We start from the raw sequence: 18,312 nt of genomic DNA on the forward strand, positions 1-18,312 counted from the left end.
AGCGCTTTGAGTAGTCAGAAGAATAGAAAAGAACGAGACAAGCTCAAGTAATTTTACCATTTAACCCCATCAGACCAGTCAGTGACCCCTGATGAAGGCTTACCACTCCCACCAGGACAGATATGCAAAGTGATAAATCAGATTTGCAGAAACTTTTCCTTCTTAAGGGGACATGTGGACATGTGCAAAATGCTCCTGACAGAGAAATTGAGCCACCCAACCCCTTTCCTGTTGGGGTTCATCATTCAGGTTTTTTCTTGAAATGTTTATTTTTGCAGAAAACAGAATACACCTCGTCCATTCTGGATGAATTTCAGTTCTGATTTTGTCTTTGTGTTTGCTGAAGTGCACGAGTTATTCAAAGAATACTAATTTAGTCTTAAGCAAGAAATTGACTTCCACAGATTCCTCTTCAGGATTAAAACCTCCTGATTAAAATCGCAGTTTCTTGGATTCTGCCTGATACGTGTGTTTAGCTTCATTGGCCAATTTGTCACATCAGTAGTCCTCTGTTCTGTATCTTCTGTATGTAGGGAGGAGAGCAGATTAAAAAAACACTCAGACAAACTGAGCTCTTACAGCTTCTATGTGATAACACAGCAGCAGCTACATCACTTCTTTTAAAAAGCTTCCAGTGTGTTTGTTTTCACTTTAAGAGATTTCAACTGAAACCCGAGAAGCGGTGGAAAGAAATGTACAGAATGAAATATTTATTAACTCACACTTGAGGATCACAATAGGCGTTTTATCCAAGACACCTCCGGGGGCCCTTCATAGTCGGCGCCTCTGTTTCCCCTCTGCAGCAGCAGCTCGCAGCTCACATCTCGCAGCTCACATCTCGCTTCCCAGCTCAGAATATTAACAAGAAGATGTCTTTATCGCTTGTTTTTTTTTTTTTTTCACTGTTCGTTTAGGATCCAACTTCACATGGAGCCTCATGGGAGTTTTTTGGAGACTCATGATATTGTGAAGATGAATGCGTCTTCTGGGATTTCACATGTTTGAGAGTGTGCTGAACATGTAGGTTTACACCTGACCTCTCCTTTTGTTCGGTGCAGAGGCCTGCAGCTGCACAGATGCTCAGCTTCTTCTTCTTCGTCTTTGAATCGTCTTTGATGTAAGCCTCGCTCAGGCAGCTCCACCTCTGACTTCCACTTCTCCATGCACACCAAAGATTGACCCTGCCTTCTATTTCCCCCCCCCGCCTCCTCTTCTTTGCACATTTTTTAATCGATACCCTTCCTGCTGTTAGTGCATTTTTACCCCGATCTTTAAATGACCTACTTAGTAATCTCTCCCGTTGTGAGTGCAGCTCTTTTTCTGCGGCGAAGAGAAAAGATAACAGCTGAGGAGGGGAGCACACAATTAGGGGGAGGCAAAAAAAAAAGACATAAAAGAGATATCTACAGCCGGATTTGCTGTACTTTCACAGCTTAGTAAATACAGCATGCATTACGGCTGCAGCTGAGAGCTTTTAGTGCCGTAGATGATCTGGGCTTCAGGGTGTTTCTCTCGCTTCAGGACATTTTTTTCTCCTTTGTTTTCAGCTGTGTCCTCAAAGTCCACAACACTCAATAAGATGCATTTTGTCAACAGCAAAATTCATATTGTATTGTACAGGTAAATTGTCTCCAGAGCCAAAGATGATGCTCTTAAATATCTTGTTTTGTCCATGAGAAAAAGGAGTTAGTTATACGCACATCACAGGGCAGTGCAAAAATAGCAAATACAAGAAGATTGGCCTACACACTCGCTCAAATGCCACAAAAAAAGGTTTTTATTAATCACAACGTTTCGAGCAGAGGTCTTCTTCAGGTGATGATTTAGTGTTTGTTTTGTCCATGACCCAAAGACGTTTGAAGAGGAGCAGAGAATCCAGAAAGCTGCAATGTCAAACATTTCTCAAACTGTAAATTAATTATTATAAAGTTAAAAGATTTTGCTAAACCGGTCATAATAGTTTTGACTTCTTCGTCCTGACTTTTATGAAACATATTGTACAGCATCTCAGAAACACCTACACACCCTCCATGCCTTCAGTCCGCTTCAGCTCTGCCTCTCCTGCTGCATTTTCTCTATTATTCATACACAACATCTGCAGTTGCAGCGCTTGCAAAACTGCTCAACGTGCTCACAGTGGTGCTAATTAAAGAGCTGCACTCGGAGAGGCAGATTTCACACTTTGAACCGGTCTAAACCTCAACAACTTTAAACTGGACTGATTTCCCATTTTTATGCATCCACAGTGGAGAAGATTCATAATCTGGTATTCTCTTTAGTTGATCATTAAGAGCTCGTTCAGGTGTACTTTCTCTCTGAGGTAAAGTGTGTTTCTTGTGCTGCTCCATGCCGTCTGTGCATCTTCCAGTTTCCTCCCCAGTAGGAGTGCGGCACACTGGAGCACGTGAGACGTGTGATTCAGCCATGTGAGACACAGAAAGAAAAGGGTGTGACTGCGAGGACGGGATGCTGTGTCAGGTCTGGTGTTAGATGCAAATCCTCGTAGAGAGTGGGCGGAAGAAGGAAGAGAGGAAAATAAAAGAAGGAGGGGATGTGGGCTTCTTAAAATAACTCTTTCTTTGTTCGCTGTGTGTGACGGTCCTCCAACATTTAGAAAGAGTTCTTCTTTTTGTCCTTAAGCAGAACAGTGAGTAACCTCCTTTTCAGACTTCCCTGAAAGCATCAAACCCTGACATACACACCAATCATTACCTCACTATTACCTGTGTGATACCTTATAGAAGCATCTACTGAACTGATTAGCAAAAAAGTATTTAAATACACAAAGTATCCCAGATCCTGAACCTTACAGTCTTTTTGGGATCCATTGATTCTTCCCGTTGTGCCACTTCAAGATTTAAAATGGTGGTAAAATGATTTGATGATTTGCTGCAATACTGATTACAGAGATTCATGTTCCTCCCAGGCTGCGTTTTAATTAATTTAAGGATCGTTCATGATGCTCTCATCACACCAAAATAGAGATTAAGAAGAGAAAAACCTTCCAGACTCTGACTCAGCTGCTCTTTGTTTTTGTTCTGTTTGTTAGCTCACACGTTAGCGTTAGGATTGTTTTGCCTTTTTATTGCAAAGCTGACGACTGGTTGTAGAAATGTAAACGCTGGGGTTTTTTTTTTTTTAGCTAGCAAGTTTGATTTTTAACCTGTGGGCGACTTTGGTTTCAGTTGGTTCTGGGGTTCGATCCTCAGCTCCTGCAGCCACATGTCTGATGGGGCATGTCACTTTACATAGCTGCATCTACCATCAGTGTGTGAATTACCACTTGTTTAGAAAATGTAAGAATGCTATAATGTATAAGTAAGACTAATGCTGAAACTACAGGTTATCACCCATCAATTTGTACTTTATTTTCTTGCTTTTTTTTTTTCTCCATAAAGTGTCAAATTGATGTAAGAAAAAGTATTAGCCAAAGAAGAAGAGAATGTTCAAAAACAACCCAAAGATAACATTTTTACTAAAACAGATGATTAAGGAAACCTCAACAGAGTCACATTTAAAATGACTTTAGGTTTTATATGACTTGTTTTTTAGAAGAGAAATAAATTAAACCTATAAACTACCTCAGTCTCTAGTTTCATATCAGCTTCACAAAGCTGCTAACACGCCTGTGGACTTTTCATTAAGGGATATGTAGATTTTATGTAGCATCTTGTAATCTGTTGATTTAAGGTTCATACCTTGTAACTGCTTCATCACCTGAACTAATTCTGGCTTTGTTGCTTTTCATTGTCTTGCTCTCTGATGTTGTATTTCTGCCTCTGTTGTTGACTGTACAATAAGAGGCAACTATGACTGAAAAAGAAAATCGGCAAAACTTTTGTACTTTATCATAAAGTAGCTGTTTAATATTTGCAGCTGTGTAGTCTCCCTCAGAGATCCAGAAGAGAAAGTAAAAGTTGAAAGTTAAGAGGATTTCTGGAGATTTAAATTGCTCTCACTTCGTTGATGATTGGTTTCCAGCACATCTTTCTTTTACATTTAACAGTCTTCAGTCTGTTAATAGCATTAATGTTTATTGTTCTATAAGGATTATAAATATCTGATCCTGCTGTTGCTGAAGAAATGTCGAGACGTTGGCTGTTATTTGCAAAAAGGAGTCTGCAGAAAATCCTCTCCATCAATCAGCACGGCTCCTTCTGCAGTCTGAGCTCTCACAGTGCTGCCCCATGGTGCCTGACCTTCAGACACACACACACACACACACACACACACACACACACACACACACACACACACACACACACACACACACTGTGAGGAGAAAACAAGCAGTATTCAGTACGTGTGTGTGTGCTTTCTCTTCACTCCCTGCTCTTTCTGTCTTGATCTCAGTGTGGTCCCACACGCTGAAATATTGATGCGAGCAGACTGTAGGTTCTTCTTAGAAAAGAGAAAGTGGCATTTCTTGGTAAGGTGTGTGTGTGTGTGTGTGTGGAGGAGATCAGCACTGAGTCTCTGACAGATGAACAGCCAGGCTTCATCTCCTGTCTGCTTCAACCTGCTGGAACACTGTGGATGTGTTGTTGTGTATCAGCTGACCATCTTTTCAGGTTTCAGGGTGTATTTATTGTTCTACTTTAGCACAGCATCCGCATTATTTGTAATCACTGCTCTCCTATTTTTTTATTTTAGATCAAAGGCTCTATATAAGAAGTGGACATAACCACTATGACATCATCCTTGGGACTGTTATCTGGGGGTTTTGAAGCCTAAAGTTTTGGCATCGTAATGTTGGATTTTTCCAGAGCAAGATGTGACATTATTTCAACGGGAGGTCGCAACTGCTGAGCATTGAAGGGGCTGAAAAATGCTAAGCTATCAATGTAACATAGTATATTTTCAAGGCTAATTGATAAACCTGCAGCTGAGTTTGGACAGTCGTTCTGGTCAGATATGGCCCTCTAACACTCCTGGATTTCTTGATTACGCAAGGTTGCAGTTGATACCCGTGCTGTGCCAAAGCCCACCTCCTCCAACTGTGCAAAGGCTAAGGAAGCAGACTCACACTCGTCAAACAAACTGGACTTTGTGCTTGCATTGGGCATGGTCAGATTGCCTGGTTGTGTAAAAAGTTACCTTGAGATAGAAGTGTGTGTCTGATTATAAACCAACAGCTTTCTGTTTTTAGCTCTGTGCAAAGAGCGGTCTTAGGCTTTGACTAAAAGGCCAGTTCAGACAAAACGGCAGATTACATAACCCATCGATAAGAGAGCAAGGATCACAGAGGTGCAACGCTCTGGAAAAAACATCTTCACACCGAGCAGACAACTTCCTGTCACTCAAAGCAGCCCCTCTGGAAAATGTTCACAAGTTAAAGCCGAAATGAAAGTTAAAGGGGTAAAATCCATTAAAGTCATTAAATAGGATTACTCCTAGAATATAAATCTATAATCATAAGACAGAGGGAGTCAGAGGCTGATGGACTGTTGGTGCGTATTTGAAGCTGAAAAATGAGATGAATATTAAATGTGTTACCTGAGGCTTTCACCAAATATATAGCGTTGGCATTAAACAGCAGGTTTGGTCTTTAGAAGTTTTTCAGTTCCACTCGGTACGTTTTGCAAGCGTGGGAAAGATCAAGTCCTTCATTTAGAAACAAGATTTTTCCCTCTGAGTGTTTCACCTCCTTTAGTAGCTGATGTAACGAGCTGTGATTTCCTCCCCCCCCCCCCCCTCCATCCTAAAACCGCTCCGTCATCACGGTTAGAAGCGAGAAAAGATCTGACTTTGATCACCTGCTCAGAGTCCCGAGTCTTCATTGCCAGTCATCTTTACGGTCCTCCTCCTCCTCCTCCTCCTCCTCCTACTCCTCCTCCTCCTTGGGGGAGAGCCAGGTGCTGTGTTAGAGGGATGACTCAGAGGAGGGACTGGATGGCTTCAGAGACCCGAGGGTAATCCTGGCTCCTCAACCTGAAAATAGCCGGGATCGTCCTCTCCTGCTTCTCTGCCCCTGGTCTCATTTCGCAGCTCATTTCTTCACTCACAGCCCGAAGCACTCTGTTTTTTTTTTAGTCTTACTTTCTGGATATTCTGTCCTGGAAGGCCTTTTCTACAATCCCTCTTTTTTTCATTTCCACCACCTTCAAAGGGTTGCTTCTGATTTTTTTTTAAGCATAGTGGTATGGGGTACTTGTGAAAGTGAATGTATCACCTTCAATGTGTTGTCTCTGTTTGATTAAGACGGATAGAAAAACACCAGAAACGCTAATGCTTTGTATCGCTGTGTGCAGATTTGAAGGAAAATATTCTTTAAAAAACTTCCACTTCAAAAAATATTATCAGAACCAAACAGATCTGCAGTTTAACCAAACACACAGCACGTGATGAGACACAAAACTTGTAATGTTAAAAAAAGGTAGTTTCAAAGATAAGGGCTGAATGTGTATTAGTCCTAAACCAAGTTTTTATGTTAGTACCTCGGCCAGCTACTCACAGCAGGCGCCATGATGACGTTATTAACTATAGATAAAAAAGTGATACATAACTCATACATCTCACTTAAACAAATCCAATCTGTCACTACATATTTGCTTGTTTTGGAATATTTTATTTAGATTTTACAAAGTTTGAAAACATTAGTAAGTGGAGGAAATCCAAAACACCAGAAAAAATCAATAATACTTAGCTGGAAAACATAAAGACTGAAAGAAAACTGCATACAAATGAAACATTATAAATATAATAAACCGAACATGAAAAGCCCAAATCAATTTTATTTTGAAAGGTTTTTTTTCACACAATATCTTATTTTCTTTAGGGGTAGTTATGTTGGAGACTTTTTATTTTTATTTGATATGTTTTGCATTGACCATCTAAATTTCTGCCAGCTTGATAGAACAACTTTTTAAAGATTAGAGTTGAACCAACTCCCCAACTCTTCTCAACTCTTCAGAAATTTGGTCCTCAACTTCTACTTTCACTTAAACTCCCGCTGATCTTCACTCCCATCCTCCCGTCTCTCTCTCTCTTTTTGACCAACCGCAATCCTCCATAAAAATGAGGAGGAGGTTCTTTTGGGAGCAAGTGAGCCTGGACTCACATGGCATGAAGGGCAAACACACACAAAGAGAGCGGGTTGGCAGGGGTGGGGAGGGGGGAGAGAGAATTGATTTTCCAGTGCTGCTGGAGAGGCTGTCCAGTGAAGGACTAAGTCTGCCCTCGGGGCTCAGACCGGCTCAGTCCAGCTCTGGATTGGAAAGGCCAACCAGTGACCTTAAGACTTTTACTTATGATGTTTTTTTATCTGGAGATAAGGAGCTGTATTCGATTTTTATTGGGTCGTCTGAGAGTTTATTCAGGAAGAAGCTTTGGCTAACATATCAGGAAGGTGTCAAAAAACAGTTTTAGTTGCTTTGTAAGTGTGTATTTTATTTGTGTGTGTGTGTGTGTGTGTGTGTGTGTGTGTGTGTGTGTGTGTGTTTGTATTTGTATTTGTGTGAATCTGAACCCGACCCGGTTTGCCCTTCACGCAAAGCAAAGCGTAGAATCCCCCTCTGGCATTTTTCAGCGAGAGAGATGGAGAAGTAACAGGATGAGAGACGCTCAGAGAAGGAGACATATCACCACACAAATGCACACACACACACACACACACACACACACACACACACAAACACACACATGCAGAGCGAATATACCATTGGCTGGCTGGCGGCCATGACAGATGGGGGAGTTTGGTTCATGGGGGGTTACCATGGAAACCAGCATCAGTGCTACGCTCTGCATAAGCCGAGCTGCAGAGCGAGAGAGAGAGGAGAGAGAGAGACGCACACACACACACACACACACACACACACACACACACACTCTGCAGAGGAGTGTGTGTGGGCAGTATGAGCAATTTGCTCATTGTTTATGACTTATTGTTCTTGCGCAACAAGTCAGTTTGTGTCATCAGGTCCTTGACTCCTTTTCCTAAGTTTAGACTCAAGTGGAAAAGAGATTGGCAGCGTTTATGGGATTTGGACCTTAATTGCAGTTAATGGATTTGTTTAGTGATGACACGGGCGGACATGATGGGAAACTGGGCCAGAGAGAGAAAGTGTGTCACGACGAGATGTTGACAGTGCAGGAAAAAAAAAAACGCCCCTCCTCTCTGAGCACCTTTACATTAACATCTCATCTCTCGCTCTCTCTCTCTCTCCCTCTCTCTCTCTCTCTCGTCAGCGAAAAACAATTATCACTCAGTCATCTTCTCATTCCACATCACATTACATTTTCTCTGTGGCGTTTTCTCCCCTCTCTCTCTCTCTCTCTCTCTCTCTCTCTCTCTCTCTCTCTCTCTCTCTCTCTCTCTCTCTCTCTCTCATTCCCGTCATCGATCCTGTTTAAGAGCAAACGAGGCAAAGCAGGCGTTCACCCAGAAAGCCTCTAACTAGATGTGACAGGCACTAAAAACCAATCCTGTGCAGCTCTGCGGCCGAGCAAACGCCATACTCATCATGACTCCAACAGCTCTGCTGCTCCATCTCTCCTCTGGTATTCATCTTCATTTTCTCAGCCTGTGTGATGAAACATGCACACACATGTACGTACACTCTCTCCTGATATAAATGACCATAATCCTGCACACACACACACACACACTCTTTCTTCCCTCCCACATGCACAGTACAGCGTCATACTCTCCTACATACGTTCTTATAAAACGACCACATTATGGCATAGTCATGACAGCATTTCTAAGAAAACTGTAGATTTATTTCATGCTCTTTATAGTTGAGTGTTTGTAACTAGGCTTCTAAAACAGTACTTTATTTTTAATATTCAACACCAATTAGGCTGTCAACCAATCAGGAAAGGGGGGAATTTAAACCACAGTATCTACCTGTTCATGACTATGCTACAATTTAAAGGAAAAGTTTATAATTTTAGGTAATTGATTGGTATTTTCCCCCTTGCTGAGAGTTGGATAAGACGTTTGATACCATTCTCACCTCCATGAAGAAACCATGAAGCTCCATCAAGCAGCAGATCAGCTAAACTTATAGCTTACTTGGCCTTTATGTCTTATGGGTCTGAGTCAGGGGTGGGCAACTGGCGGCCTCAAACCTCAACGTGGCCCTCAGTTCAATTCTGACATATCAATTAATTGGAAACATGAAGAAAAACATGACAAAATCTGCCATGAAATCATGAAAACCAGAAATATGTCCATAATAATATTGGATCTCTGGTATATGTTGAGTTAAATTTGAGACATAATTGACTGTAATCGTTTTTGGAAATTACAATTTGGCCCCCTGGCAGTGAGAATGAAATGAATGTGGCCCTTGCTGTGACCAAAGTTGCCCATCCCTGGTCTAAGTGGAGCTGCAGCTGATCACTTGTTAATTTGAATATTCCAGTTAAATCATAAGATAAAGATTCACATTCATACATTCAACGCAAAAGTACGATCTGTCATTTTTGCAGCTGTAGGGAAGTCTCAATCAAACATTTAAAGGTGAGGTGTGATGCAATGTGAAATCATGGAAAATCACCAGATGTTGCTATAATTGACCAGAAGATCTCATGCAAGATCGGCGCCATGTCACACATTTTTCTTCATCTAGGAAATGCATGGAGCGGATAGCCTTTAGCACAGCATGTAAGACTCTAATGCCCATAATCTGTGTGCGTCGTGGTCTTTGTGTTTGTCTTTCTCCGTCATCTGTCTTTTGGGGGGGTTTTGAGGTTTTGAGGACAGGTAAAAACAGATACAGGTACGATGTCGCTAATTTAGCGGCACACCAGAAGTCCCTGATGTATTTCTATGTAAAAAAAAACCAAACATCAAAGATCTCAGCGGAGTTTTTGCTAACTTCCTCTCTCACACAATACTTCCTCTCCTATACATTTCCTATCATTTAAGAACCATTCTCTCTAAATACATCAGTCTCAGTCTCAAAACTCTGCTCTATAGGGTCTAATGCTGTGTGTGCGTGTGTGTGTGTGTATGTGTGTTAGAAAGAGTGTGATAGTATGCATGACTGAGAATAATTGAGTACGCAAGAAAGTACAGTTGTGCGTGAGGGAGGCTGATTTATGACCCAAAACAGAAGTGAGAGTGTGTGAGTCTGACTGTGCATATAAACGTGTATACCTTAACGTGTGTGTGTGTGTGTGTGTGTGTGTGTGTGTGTGTGTGTGTGTGTGTGTGTGTGTGTGTGTGTGTGTGTGTGTGTGTGTGTGTGTGTGTGTGTGTGTGTGTGTGTGTGTGTGTGTGTGTGTGTGTGTGTGTGTGTGTGTGTGTGTGTGTGTGTGTGTGTGTGTGTGTGTGTGTGTGTGTGTGTGTGTGTGTGTGTGTGCGCGCGCGCGCGTAGATGAATGTGATGAATTTGTGTGATTATGATGCTGTGTGAAAGCAAAAATGATTTATGGTCTTAACATCCTCCCATACTTTTACTCTCTCTCCCTCTCCCTCTCTCTCTCTCCCTCTCTCTCACACACACATACACACAAAGATACACAAGGGTCACTAATGGATCTGCATATTTTATTCCTGTGCATATTTTATTCCTGTGCATTAAACTATAACTGGATGTAATGTGAAGCCGCTGAAGCAGGCTGCTTATGAGATACACTAATGAGAGTATATGAGAAACTTTGATTGTATCCGTTAATGTTGTTATGTGATGTTTGCTTTAGTTGGTCTGCGTCTGCTTTTTGTCTCACAACAGGTACAGATTGTCTTTTATTTATTGACCTTACACCAGTGACAGAAAGTGTATTTGTGAAAAAATAATAAGTCACTCACTGTGCCTCTCTTGTACTCATGGTGTTGCTGCTTGTGTAATATCATGAGAAAAGCCACTCAGACAGTAGGTGGGTGTCTCGGAAAAAGCTTTTATATTGGCTCCCCTCTTATTTTTCTGACGGAACATTTTCAGTCATTGTTGAAAAAATATGTCTCGTCAGCCAAAGCCATGTCTAATGGTGTTCCTCAGGGCTCTGTACTAGAGCCTCTGTTGATTTCTCTGCATCTGCTCCCCGCTGGGGCGTGAGAACTTTTAAATATGTCTCCTCTCACTGCAACTCTTAAATCCCCCAAATAACTCTAAATGATCTGTTCTACTTCACTGTATACAAGCTTTGATGGCAGACAATTTTCTCAAGCTGAATACTGAAAAAAAACAAGAAGTCTTTTTTTTTTTTAATCATCTGCTGTTAACATTGCCCTGCTTAACTGAGGTGTCTCAGCATGTACTGTAAATAGTATGGTTCACTCCTCTTATAAAACATGGCTGAACTCGGTCCTGTTGTGTCCATATCTGAGCTAGAAAAGAGTGTTCAAGGTTTTTTTTTTCCACTTCAGCTAGATTGTTATAACTCTCTTTTCACCTGCCTCAGCAGCACATCCTTGAAGCGCTTACTGTAGAAGGGATGCAAGATGTTATTGCCAAGCTTCTGACAAAATTGTCTAGAAGGTCTTAACCATCCTCACGTCTTTGCACTGGCTTCCCCGTCATATTCAGAATCCGTTGTAAGGCGCTTATGATATGTGTGGAGCGTTGTACAATTTGTCCATGCACGTGCTTGTATTAAAAAGCTGCTGAAGCCGAGCAACACCAGCAGGACTCTGAGGTCCTCTGATCAGGGGCTGCTGGTTGTTTTCTCGTAACTGACGGAGATTTTGCATTTGAGGTTGTAGCTCTTAAACTTTGAAGTGTCGGCAAATGGAGCTGCAAACCGTGGACTGTGATGACATTTTTAAAAAGCACTTGACAGAATAAAAGCTATCAGAAATGCAGCTAAAAAACAACATATTTTCAGTGATAATACCAAAAAATCTTCCTCAAAGGAAAACTGTTTAACCTTCATGTTGTACACAGTAAACCCACTTATTACATTTCTTAAAAACACATTAAAACATGGCAACAAAACTCAGACTTAGAAGAAAGAAGTCTGTCTCCATATAATACTCTTTCTTGCAGGGGCGCTGGTAGCCTAGTTATCAGTGCACGCATCCCATGTCAAAGGCTGTAGTCCTCTAAGCGGGCGGTCCAGGTTCAAATCTGACCTGTGGCTCCTTTCCCACGTTATTCTCCGCTTCCCTCTCTCTCTCTCCTCAATTTCTGACTGTATCTCCTGTCTTGTCTCTAAATAAAGGCATAAAGAGCCCAAAATTCAATCTCTAAAAAAGACAGTTTTTTTTGTTAAACCGTGCCCTGACAACATCACACTTTCTCTCTCTTGTTTTTTTAAAATTCTCCCTCTTTTCTTTCCTCTCTGCAGCGAGAAGAGGAAGCTGCAGGTCAACATCTCTAGTCCCATCCAGTGCAGCATGAGCGGCAGGAAGTGCACGGTCATCGTGGAGCCCAAGATCAACCAATCACAGCCAGACTTCACCAAGAGCCGATCTGGTTACATCCTGGCCGTCCCTGGCAACTAAACCAACGGGCCAAAAAGCGGAAGAAAAGAAAAATAGCTGACAGCTGATTTCAAAACCACGCCAGGGTGATGATGAAGATAATGATGATGATGATGATGATGATTCATTTCTGATTCACTTGTGTTTTTGCAGAGCTGCTGATAATGAGATGATTCAGTTTGCAGCTCTTTAGGAGGATTCGGTTAATTGGATCTGTGAAAATGCAAAGCCATGCCAAATTGTAGATTTCTATGCAATATAACTTTAAACAGAAAGTGTGCAAAAACACTTCCAATTTAATGCTTAACAGATTTTTCTTTTTTTTACGCACTACATGATAATGATAATCTACCAAAGTAGCGTTTCTTCTAGTTTAAAATCCAAATTTTTAAGGTGATTTTTTGTGCAATATTTAGATAAAATATCATAAAAATAAAAAAAAGGCTTTGCAGGGCGTATGAATCCCTGCAGCTCCCTGTGCAGGAGCCGGATCTAAAACGATCCCTGAAAATGAAGCAAGATGATATTTATGTGTGACAGAATCGAGGAAAACTCTGTTTTTGTGATTTATGTACTGAGGAATAATTATGTCAATGACCTGAATTGAAGACTTACTTTCCCACACGTTAAATGAAAGGAAATGCAGAGTCCACTTTTAGTTCAGTAAATGTTTACAATCACATGTGGAAACAGCGAGGAGGAAAAATGTGATTCAGTGATTCAGCTTGTCTCATTCATTGTTAGTTTGTTAGTCAGAGGATGTGTTGAGCATATCCTGAACATCGCGAGTTATTATAATTTAAATTCTGCTTTTCATAATCTCTACTACAACGTCTGTCCTTTTATATAATAATCTCTAATACTGCTTGTATATTTAAGGTTAGAAAATACTTTATTAAGCATAGAAATACAATGCTATACCTGAATAACAGAAGGCAAATTTGAAGACAATACCAAAGTATTTAAGTTTATATTCTCTAGTGTAGCAGCTGAGTGTTTGTGGCCAGTACTGTGTTATCCCACGTGAACTCCAGCCCCTGAACACAACCCCATTTGCCGTCTTTGTGTTGCGTGAATAGGCTAATGACTTGTGGTGGCCCTTAGTCGTTTTGGAATATCCACTTGACAAATATCCCCTTCAACACAGAGGGAAAAAAAAAAAGAGTGTGTGAGTGCGACTGTAGGCGCGTGTGTGTACTGTGTGTGTGTGTCTGTTAGCTCTCCTGTTCTTGGCTCTGAGACCGAGAGTCTGGCTAATGGCCACAGAGAAGCAGTGCAGACAGACGGCTGTGAAGTCTGTAATCAGGCTGCTGTCCTACTTTACCGCCCTGTTCCATGATGGGAGTGACTTCATGTATGAGCAGAAGATCTTTGGAGGCCTGATGTCCGTCTGATGCTGCTGCTGCTAAACTCCATTCACTGTTCTCCAGCCAATTCACACAAGTCTCATCATCAGCACTTGAACCCCAGGGACCCCCCTGTGTGTGTGCGTGTTACAACGCTGTATGTAAAATCACATTCTGGGATACCAATATCACGTTGTTGTGGATACATTGTGAAAGTCCAAAGGCGTAATGATGGCATGACTTTCTCTACGGCACAGTTGCAATATTTGTTGTGCTTATATGGTTAATATAATATCTATTTTGTCCACAGATAGAGTAGACTACAAGTCTAAGGACTACAAACATGTGTGTTTTCATTGCTCTAAAACTCTACTCAAAGGTTAGAGTTTCATATTGGCCATGGTTATGAGTTAATATAATTAATTAGCTTATTAATGAATCTGTTCAAAAACAGCCTCACCACAAGTTAGCATTCGAGCTAGCCTCTAACAAGTTAGCCAGCGTGACACATGCTAATGCTACACCATGTGCTCTCCTAGTTTCTTTTCATGTTATCTTCACTGGGCTTTTTTTCTTTCCCTGTCATTTTGTCCAAAGGACTGTCCTTAATTACACAGAGTAATCCTGCTGAAGTAAGAGGAAAACTACAAACAAGTGCTAAATGGACTTTGGTTATCGAGCTAACTGCCGATTCGTAAATGTGCTAGCTCAGAGGCTAATGGGATATTAGGTTTGTGCCGTTAACTCAAGCGTGCAGCCATTGGTGTCCCCTTTAACTGACTGGACAAAACAGAAGTTGAAGTCCTTAAAACCATCCTCTCTCTGGACTTTCTTACCCTCCATTTCCCCAAAGGTTAGCACTTTCTAAGGGATTTGCAATAGGTTAAAAGTGTAAATGTTCATGTCAACATGCACCAAAGTCAAACTTGACTTCACCTTCCAAAGTAAAATTTGCAGCCATCCAGGCGTACGATTTGAGTCTTTAATTAGGTTATAATGAAATTTGCACATCCGCACTTAATTAAGAACATTTTGTCTGCTGATCAAGATTAAGACTGCATTCATACTAACATTCAAATGTGGCCTGAATCAGACCCCTGTGGGACCTCAGGTCACTTTTGCCAGTGACAACATTGGAATTATTTTCTAAACTTTTGTTTTCCAAGTCAAGAAGCAGTTTCTTTGAATATCAGCTTTAAAGCAGAAATGTTAAAAGTACTAGAAACACTTTGATTCCAGCCATGGTCTTAAAGATAATATGACAAATGTTTGCCAGGGTCTCTTAAGACCAGAAAATAGAAATGGTTTCACTTTGTGCCCACATAGATTTTCTGTACTGTCTCTGCACAAAGTAAAGATTGGCGACTGTGGGCTGGAGATCGACAGCTCAAGGTCAGGAATCGGAGCTCCCTCTGTGTCTGGCCTAGTTGAAGAGGCAGAGCCACTCTTGTCGACTTTAATTCACCAGGAAGGACGAATCGTTAGCAGTCATTTTAGCCACAGTAGCATTGTGCCTAAGTGTTGTCTGAACAACTCGTTTATCTTAATTAGTTTGCAAGTACTCGTGGAGCAAATGTCTTTCCTGCCTGGCAGAGCGGTGGTGGCTGACCTTGTCCTGTTGCTCGGTTTAAAAAAACACAACTCTCTGATAGAGAAAGGAGTCATTTGGGGAAACTGGTTCATGGATTAAGGAAGTGACATGGATAGCGTTAATAGGCGATTTTCAGAGGAGCTCAAGCGCAGAGGCTGCCTGTGATGAGTGTGTGTGTGTAAGTGTGTGTGTGTCTGCTGCTCTCCATATCCTTCAGCAGTGTAATCTCCCACAGGGCCTCTCCTCCTCTCTGCTCCGCTATTCACCACTCATCATTAGGATGGACTCCGTGTCACTCCTCACTTCAGCGCTTCTCTCTCCGCTTTCTTAATGCTAAAGGGGGTTCGTGAACAAAGCCTCGCTTGGCCTCCTCTTGCTTTTCCCTCTCCTTCTCAACTCCACTCCACCCCTCCCTTACTCCTTACACTTTTTTTTTCCTCACTCTTCTTCTTCTGTCAGATCACTTCGCTCCTCGCCCACTCCGGCTGACTGTACCGTCCTGCAGTGAACGTTTTCCTATTTTTCTTCTTTTTTTTTTCCTTCAGCCGTCCTGTGCCCTTGAGGCGTGGAAATAAAAAGGGAAACAACACCAGCAACAAGAAATATCCAACAAACGAGTACAGAGCAGAAACAAGACGTGTCAAACAATAGGACAAACATGCAGCAGCAACAAAAGAGATATTGGGATCCAAAACCTATCATAGATAACAAGAATGTTATCCTATATATTTTTTATGAATTACAAATCCCAGTAAAAAAATAGAAAATAACAATGTGCCAATGGCTGCTCAGATCTAATGCAACGCTCAAATATTCAGCTGGGGTGTTTTCTGGAGGATTTCTAAACCAGTTAATATTCCCTCTAACCATCTTTCAGAGTACTCCCCTCAAACGGAAGAACACATCTCATTTCCATGTGTGACTTTTTCTTGCTATTCTGTGAACGTGTGAGTACAGTAAAGACCGAGAGACAGTCGAGCTACAGACCCAGAAACAGCCTGACATAGAGGGTTTATAGGCATGATCAAATACAGGATCAGAGTGGATTAAGAACAAGAAACTTCACACACGTTTTGGGGAGCTCTGAGACTTATTTGTTGAAAAGGAGTATAATACGTGAACTTTAAACAGTTTTTGAACCGCATTGGATACACACAATAATATCAATTTAAAGGTATTTGGGGGTCTTCTCATGTTGACTACAGAATACCACCACATTAATGATTAGTTTTGTTCAGCAAAGATGACTTTTCCGCTCTATTATTCGCCTAAACGCAGGTTTAATAATCAAATGATCCCTTTACCCCTTCCTAATTACCACTTTTATTAATGGGCGTAAAGAGAATGTCGGTTATGAATGTTAACACAAGAAGATGTGTGCCATTGTGTTCTTCCCTTCACTATTCTATGCAGTTTTCATCGTACACTTGGGGTTTTTTCCATACATACAAAAGATTCTCATTATTATGCCCGTCATTGTTAGCCAAAAGGGTAACACGTTCCATTTTCTTCTCCATAATTTATTCCTGTGGCTCAAAGCAAAGTCTGTATGCACACACCTTTCATTCAATAAGTGCCTTATTTTATATTGAGTTTATATTTTGCATATTTGTGATTACATTCCATCGGTATACTGTAATATCTAGATCAAGACTAAAGGGAACGTCATTGCTGTAATACTATTTCTGTGCAAATGTATTTTGTATAAATGCAGATTGTGTATTCCATGATGTTCATAAAGGAAAAAAATGTCATTAATCGTTATATTAATAAATGTATTTGCTTCAATAGCTGATCATCCTTTTCCTAGCTTCTTGACTAGCTGTGCTGTTGTTGCATGTGTTTGTGTATTTAAGCGCGGGCATCACTATGATTATCATTCAAACACCGATGTTAACTCTAAATATTCCCCCGAGGTCGGCCGTTCTCTTTACCGTTCAGTGTGGAAGTAGCTGGCCGTAGCTCAACGTTAATCCATCCTCTAGCAGCTGCTTCACTGAGTGACGTGGTGACGAACTAAACCCCTGCAGTCGGCATGACAACGCCGCTTCCCGCTCCCACTGTGTCAGCCATCAGGAGCTACCTCAGCAGGGGGTTTTAATCCACAGGCTGATGGATGACTATCGGCTAAACAGAGTGGGATGACTTTTTTTCCCCAAAGGGCACTGACTAAGTAAAGTGGGACAGCCTGACCTGCTGGTTAAATAAATTGGAATTAATGGACAGAGAGTGATTTCTGTAGAATGAACTGACCCAAACTAATCTGCCTACATGGGAGGGCTCGCAGTGTATTTGGATATACAACCCTGATTCCCAACAAGTGGAGTAATTTTGTAGATAGAAAACGGTGTATCATCTGCATATAAACACATTCATATATATAAGATTACAGTTCAACAAGGGGAGTAAATCTGTAGATATAAAACGGAGTATCATCTGCATATAAACACATTAATATTTAAAGATTACAGTTCAACAAGGGGAGTAAATTAGTAGATATAAGACGGTGTATCATCTGCATATAAACACATTAATATTTAAAGATTACAGTTCAACAAGGGGAGTAAATCTGTAGATATAAGACGGTGTATAATCTGCATATAAACACATTAATATTTAAAGATTACAGTTCAACAAGGGGAGTAAATTAGTAGATATAAGACGGTGTATCATCTGCATATAAACACAGTCATATATATATATATATATATAAGATTACAGTTCAATATGAAGCTGATCTTTTGAATATTTATTGCTACAATGTACAATAAACTACAGGTGAAGATAAGACTGAATGCACAGGAAAAGCATCATACCAGCCTGAGTCATTTGTTAGCATTGATCACGAATAAGATGAAAAAGTAATCTTTGTATTTGATGGTATTGATGCTCACCATAATCTCAAACAGGAAGAGAGTTTTCATGTCTTATTCATTTATCTCTCTCTCTCTTCCTGTCTGAGCTGATTATGGGTGTTTTCTTTGTTAATATAACCAAACAGA

The 18,312-nt window shown here is 40.9% G+C and overlaps 1 protein-coding gene across 1 annotated transcript in view; it reads left to right on the forward strand.

The window, feature by feature from the left end:
* Window positions 1-17,105, forward strand: part of myo1d (myosin 1D) — a 116,856-nt gene extending 99,751 nt beyond the window's left edge. Inside the window, exon 22 of the mRNA XM_065949393.1 lies at window positions 12,238-17,105. Within this exon, the coding sequence (XP_065805465.1) occupies window positions 12,238-12,394 (157 nt within the window). The 3' untranslated portion in view covers window positions 12,395-17,105. The remainder of the gene's footprint in view (window positions 1-12,237) is intronic.
* The last annotated feature ends 1,207 nt before the right edge of the window (window positions 17,106-18,312 follow it).

The sequence above is a fragment of the Labrus bergylta genome, chromosome 21 (assembly GCF_963930695.1).
Source record: "Labrus bergylta chromosome 21, fLabBer1.1, whole genome shotgun sequence".
In the NCBI taxonomy this organism is placed as follows: Eukaryota; Metazoa; Chordata; class Actinopteri; order Labriformes; family Labridae; genus Labrus; species Labrus bergylta.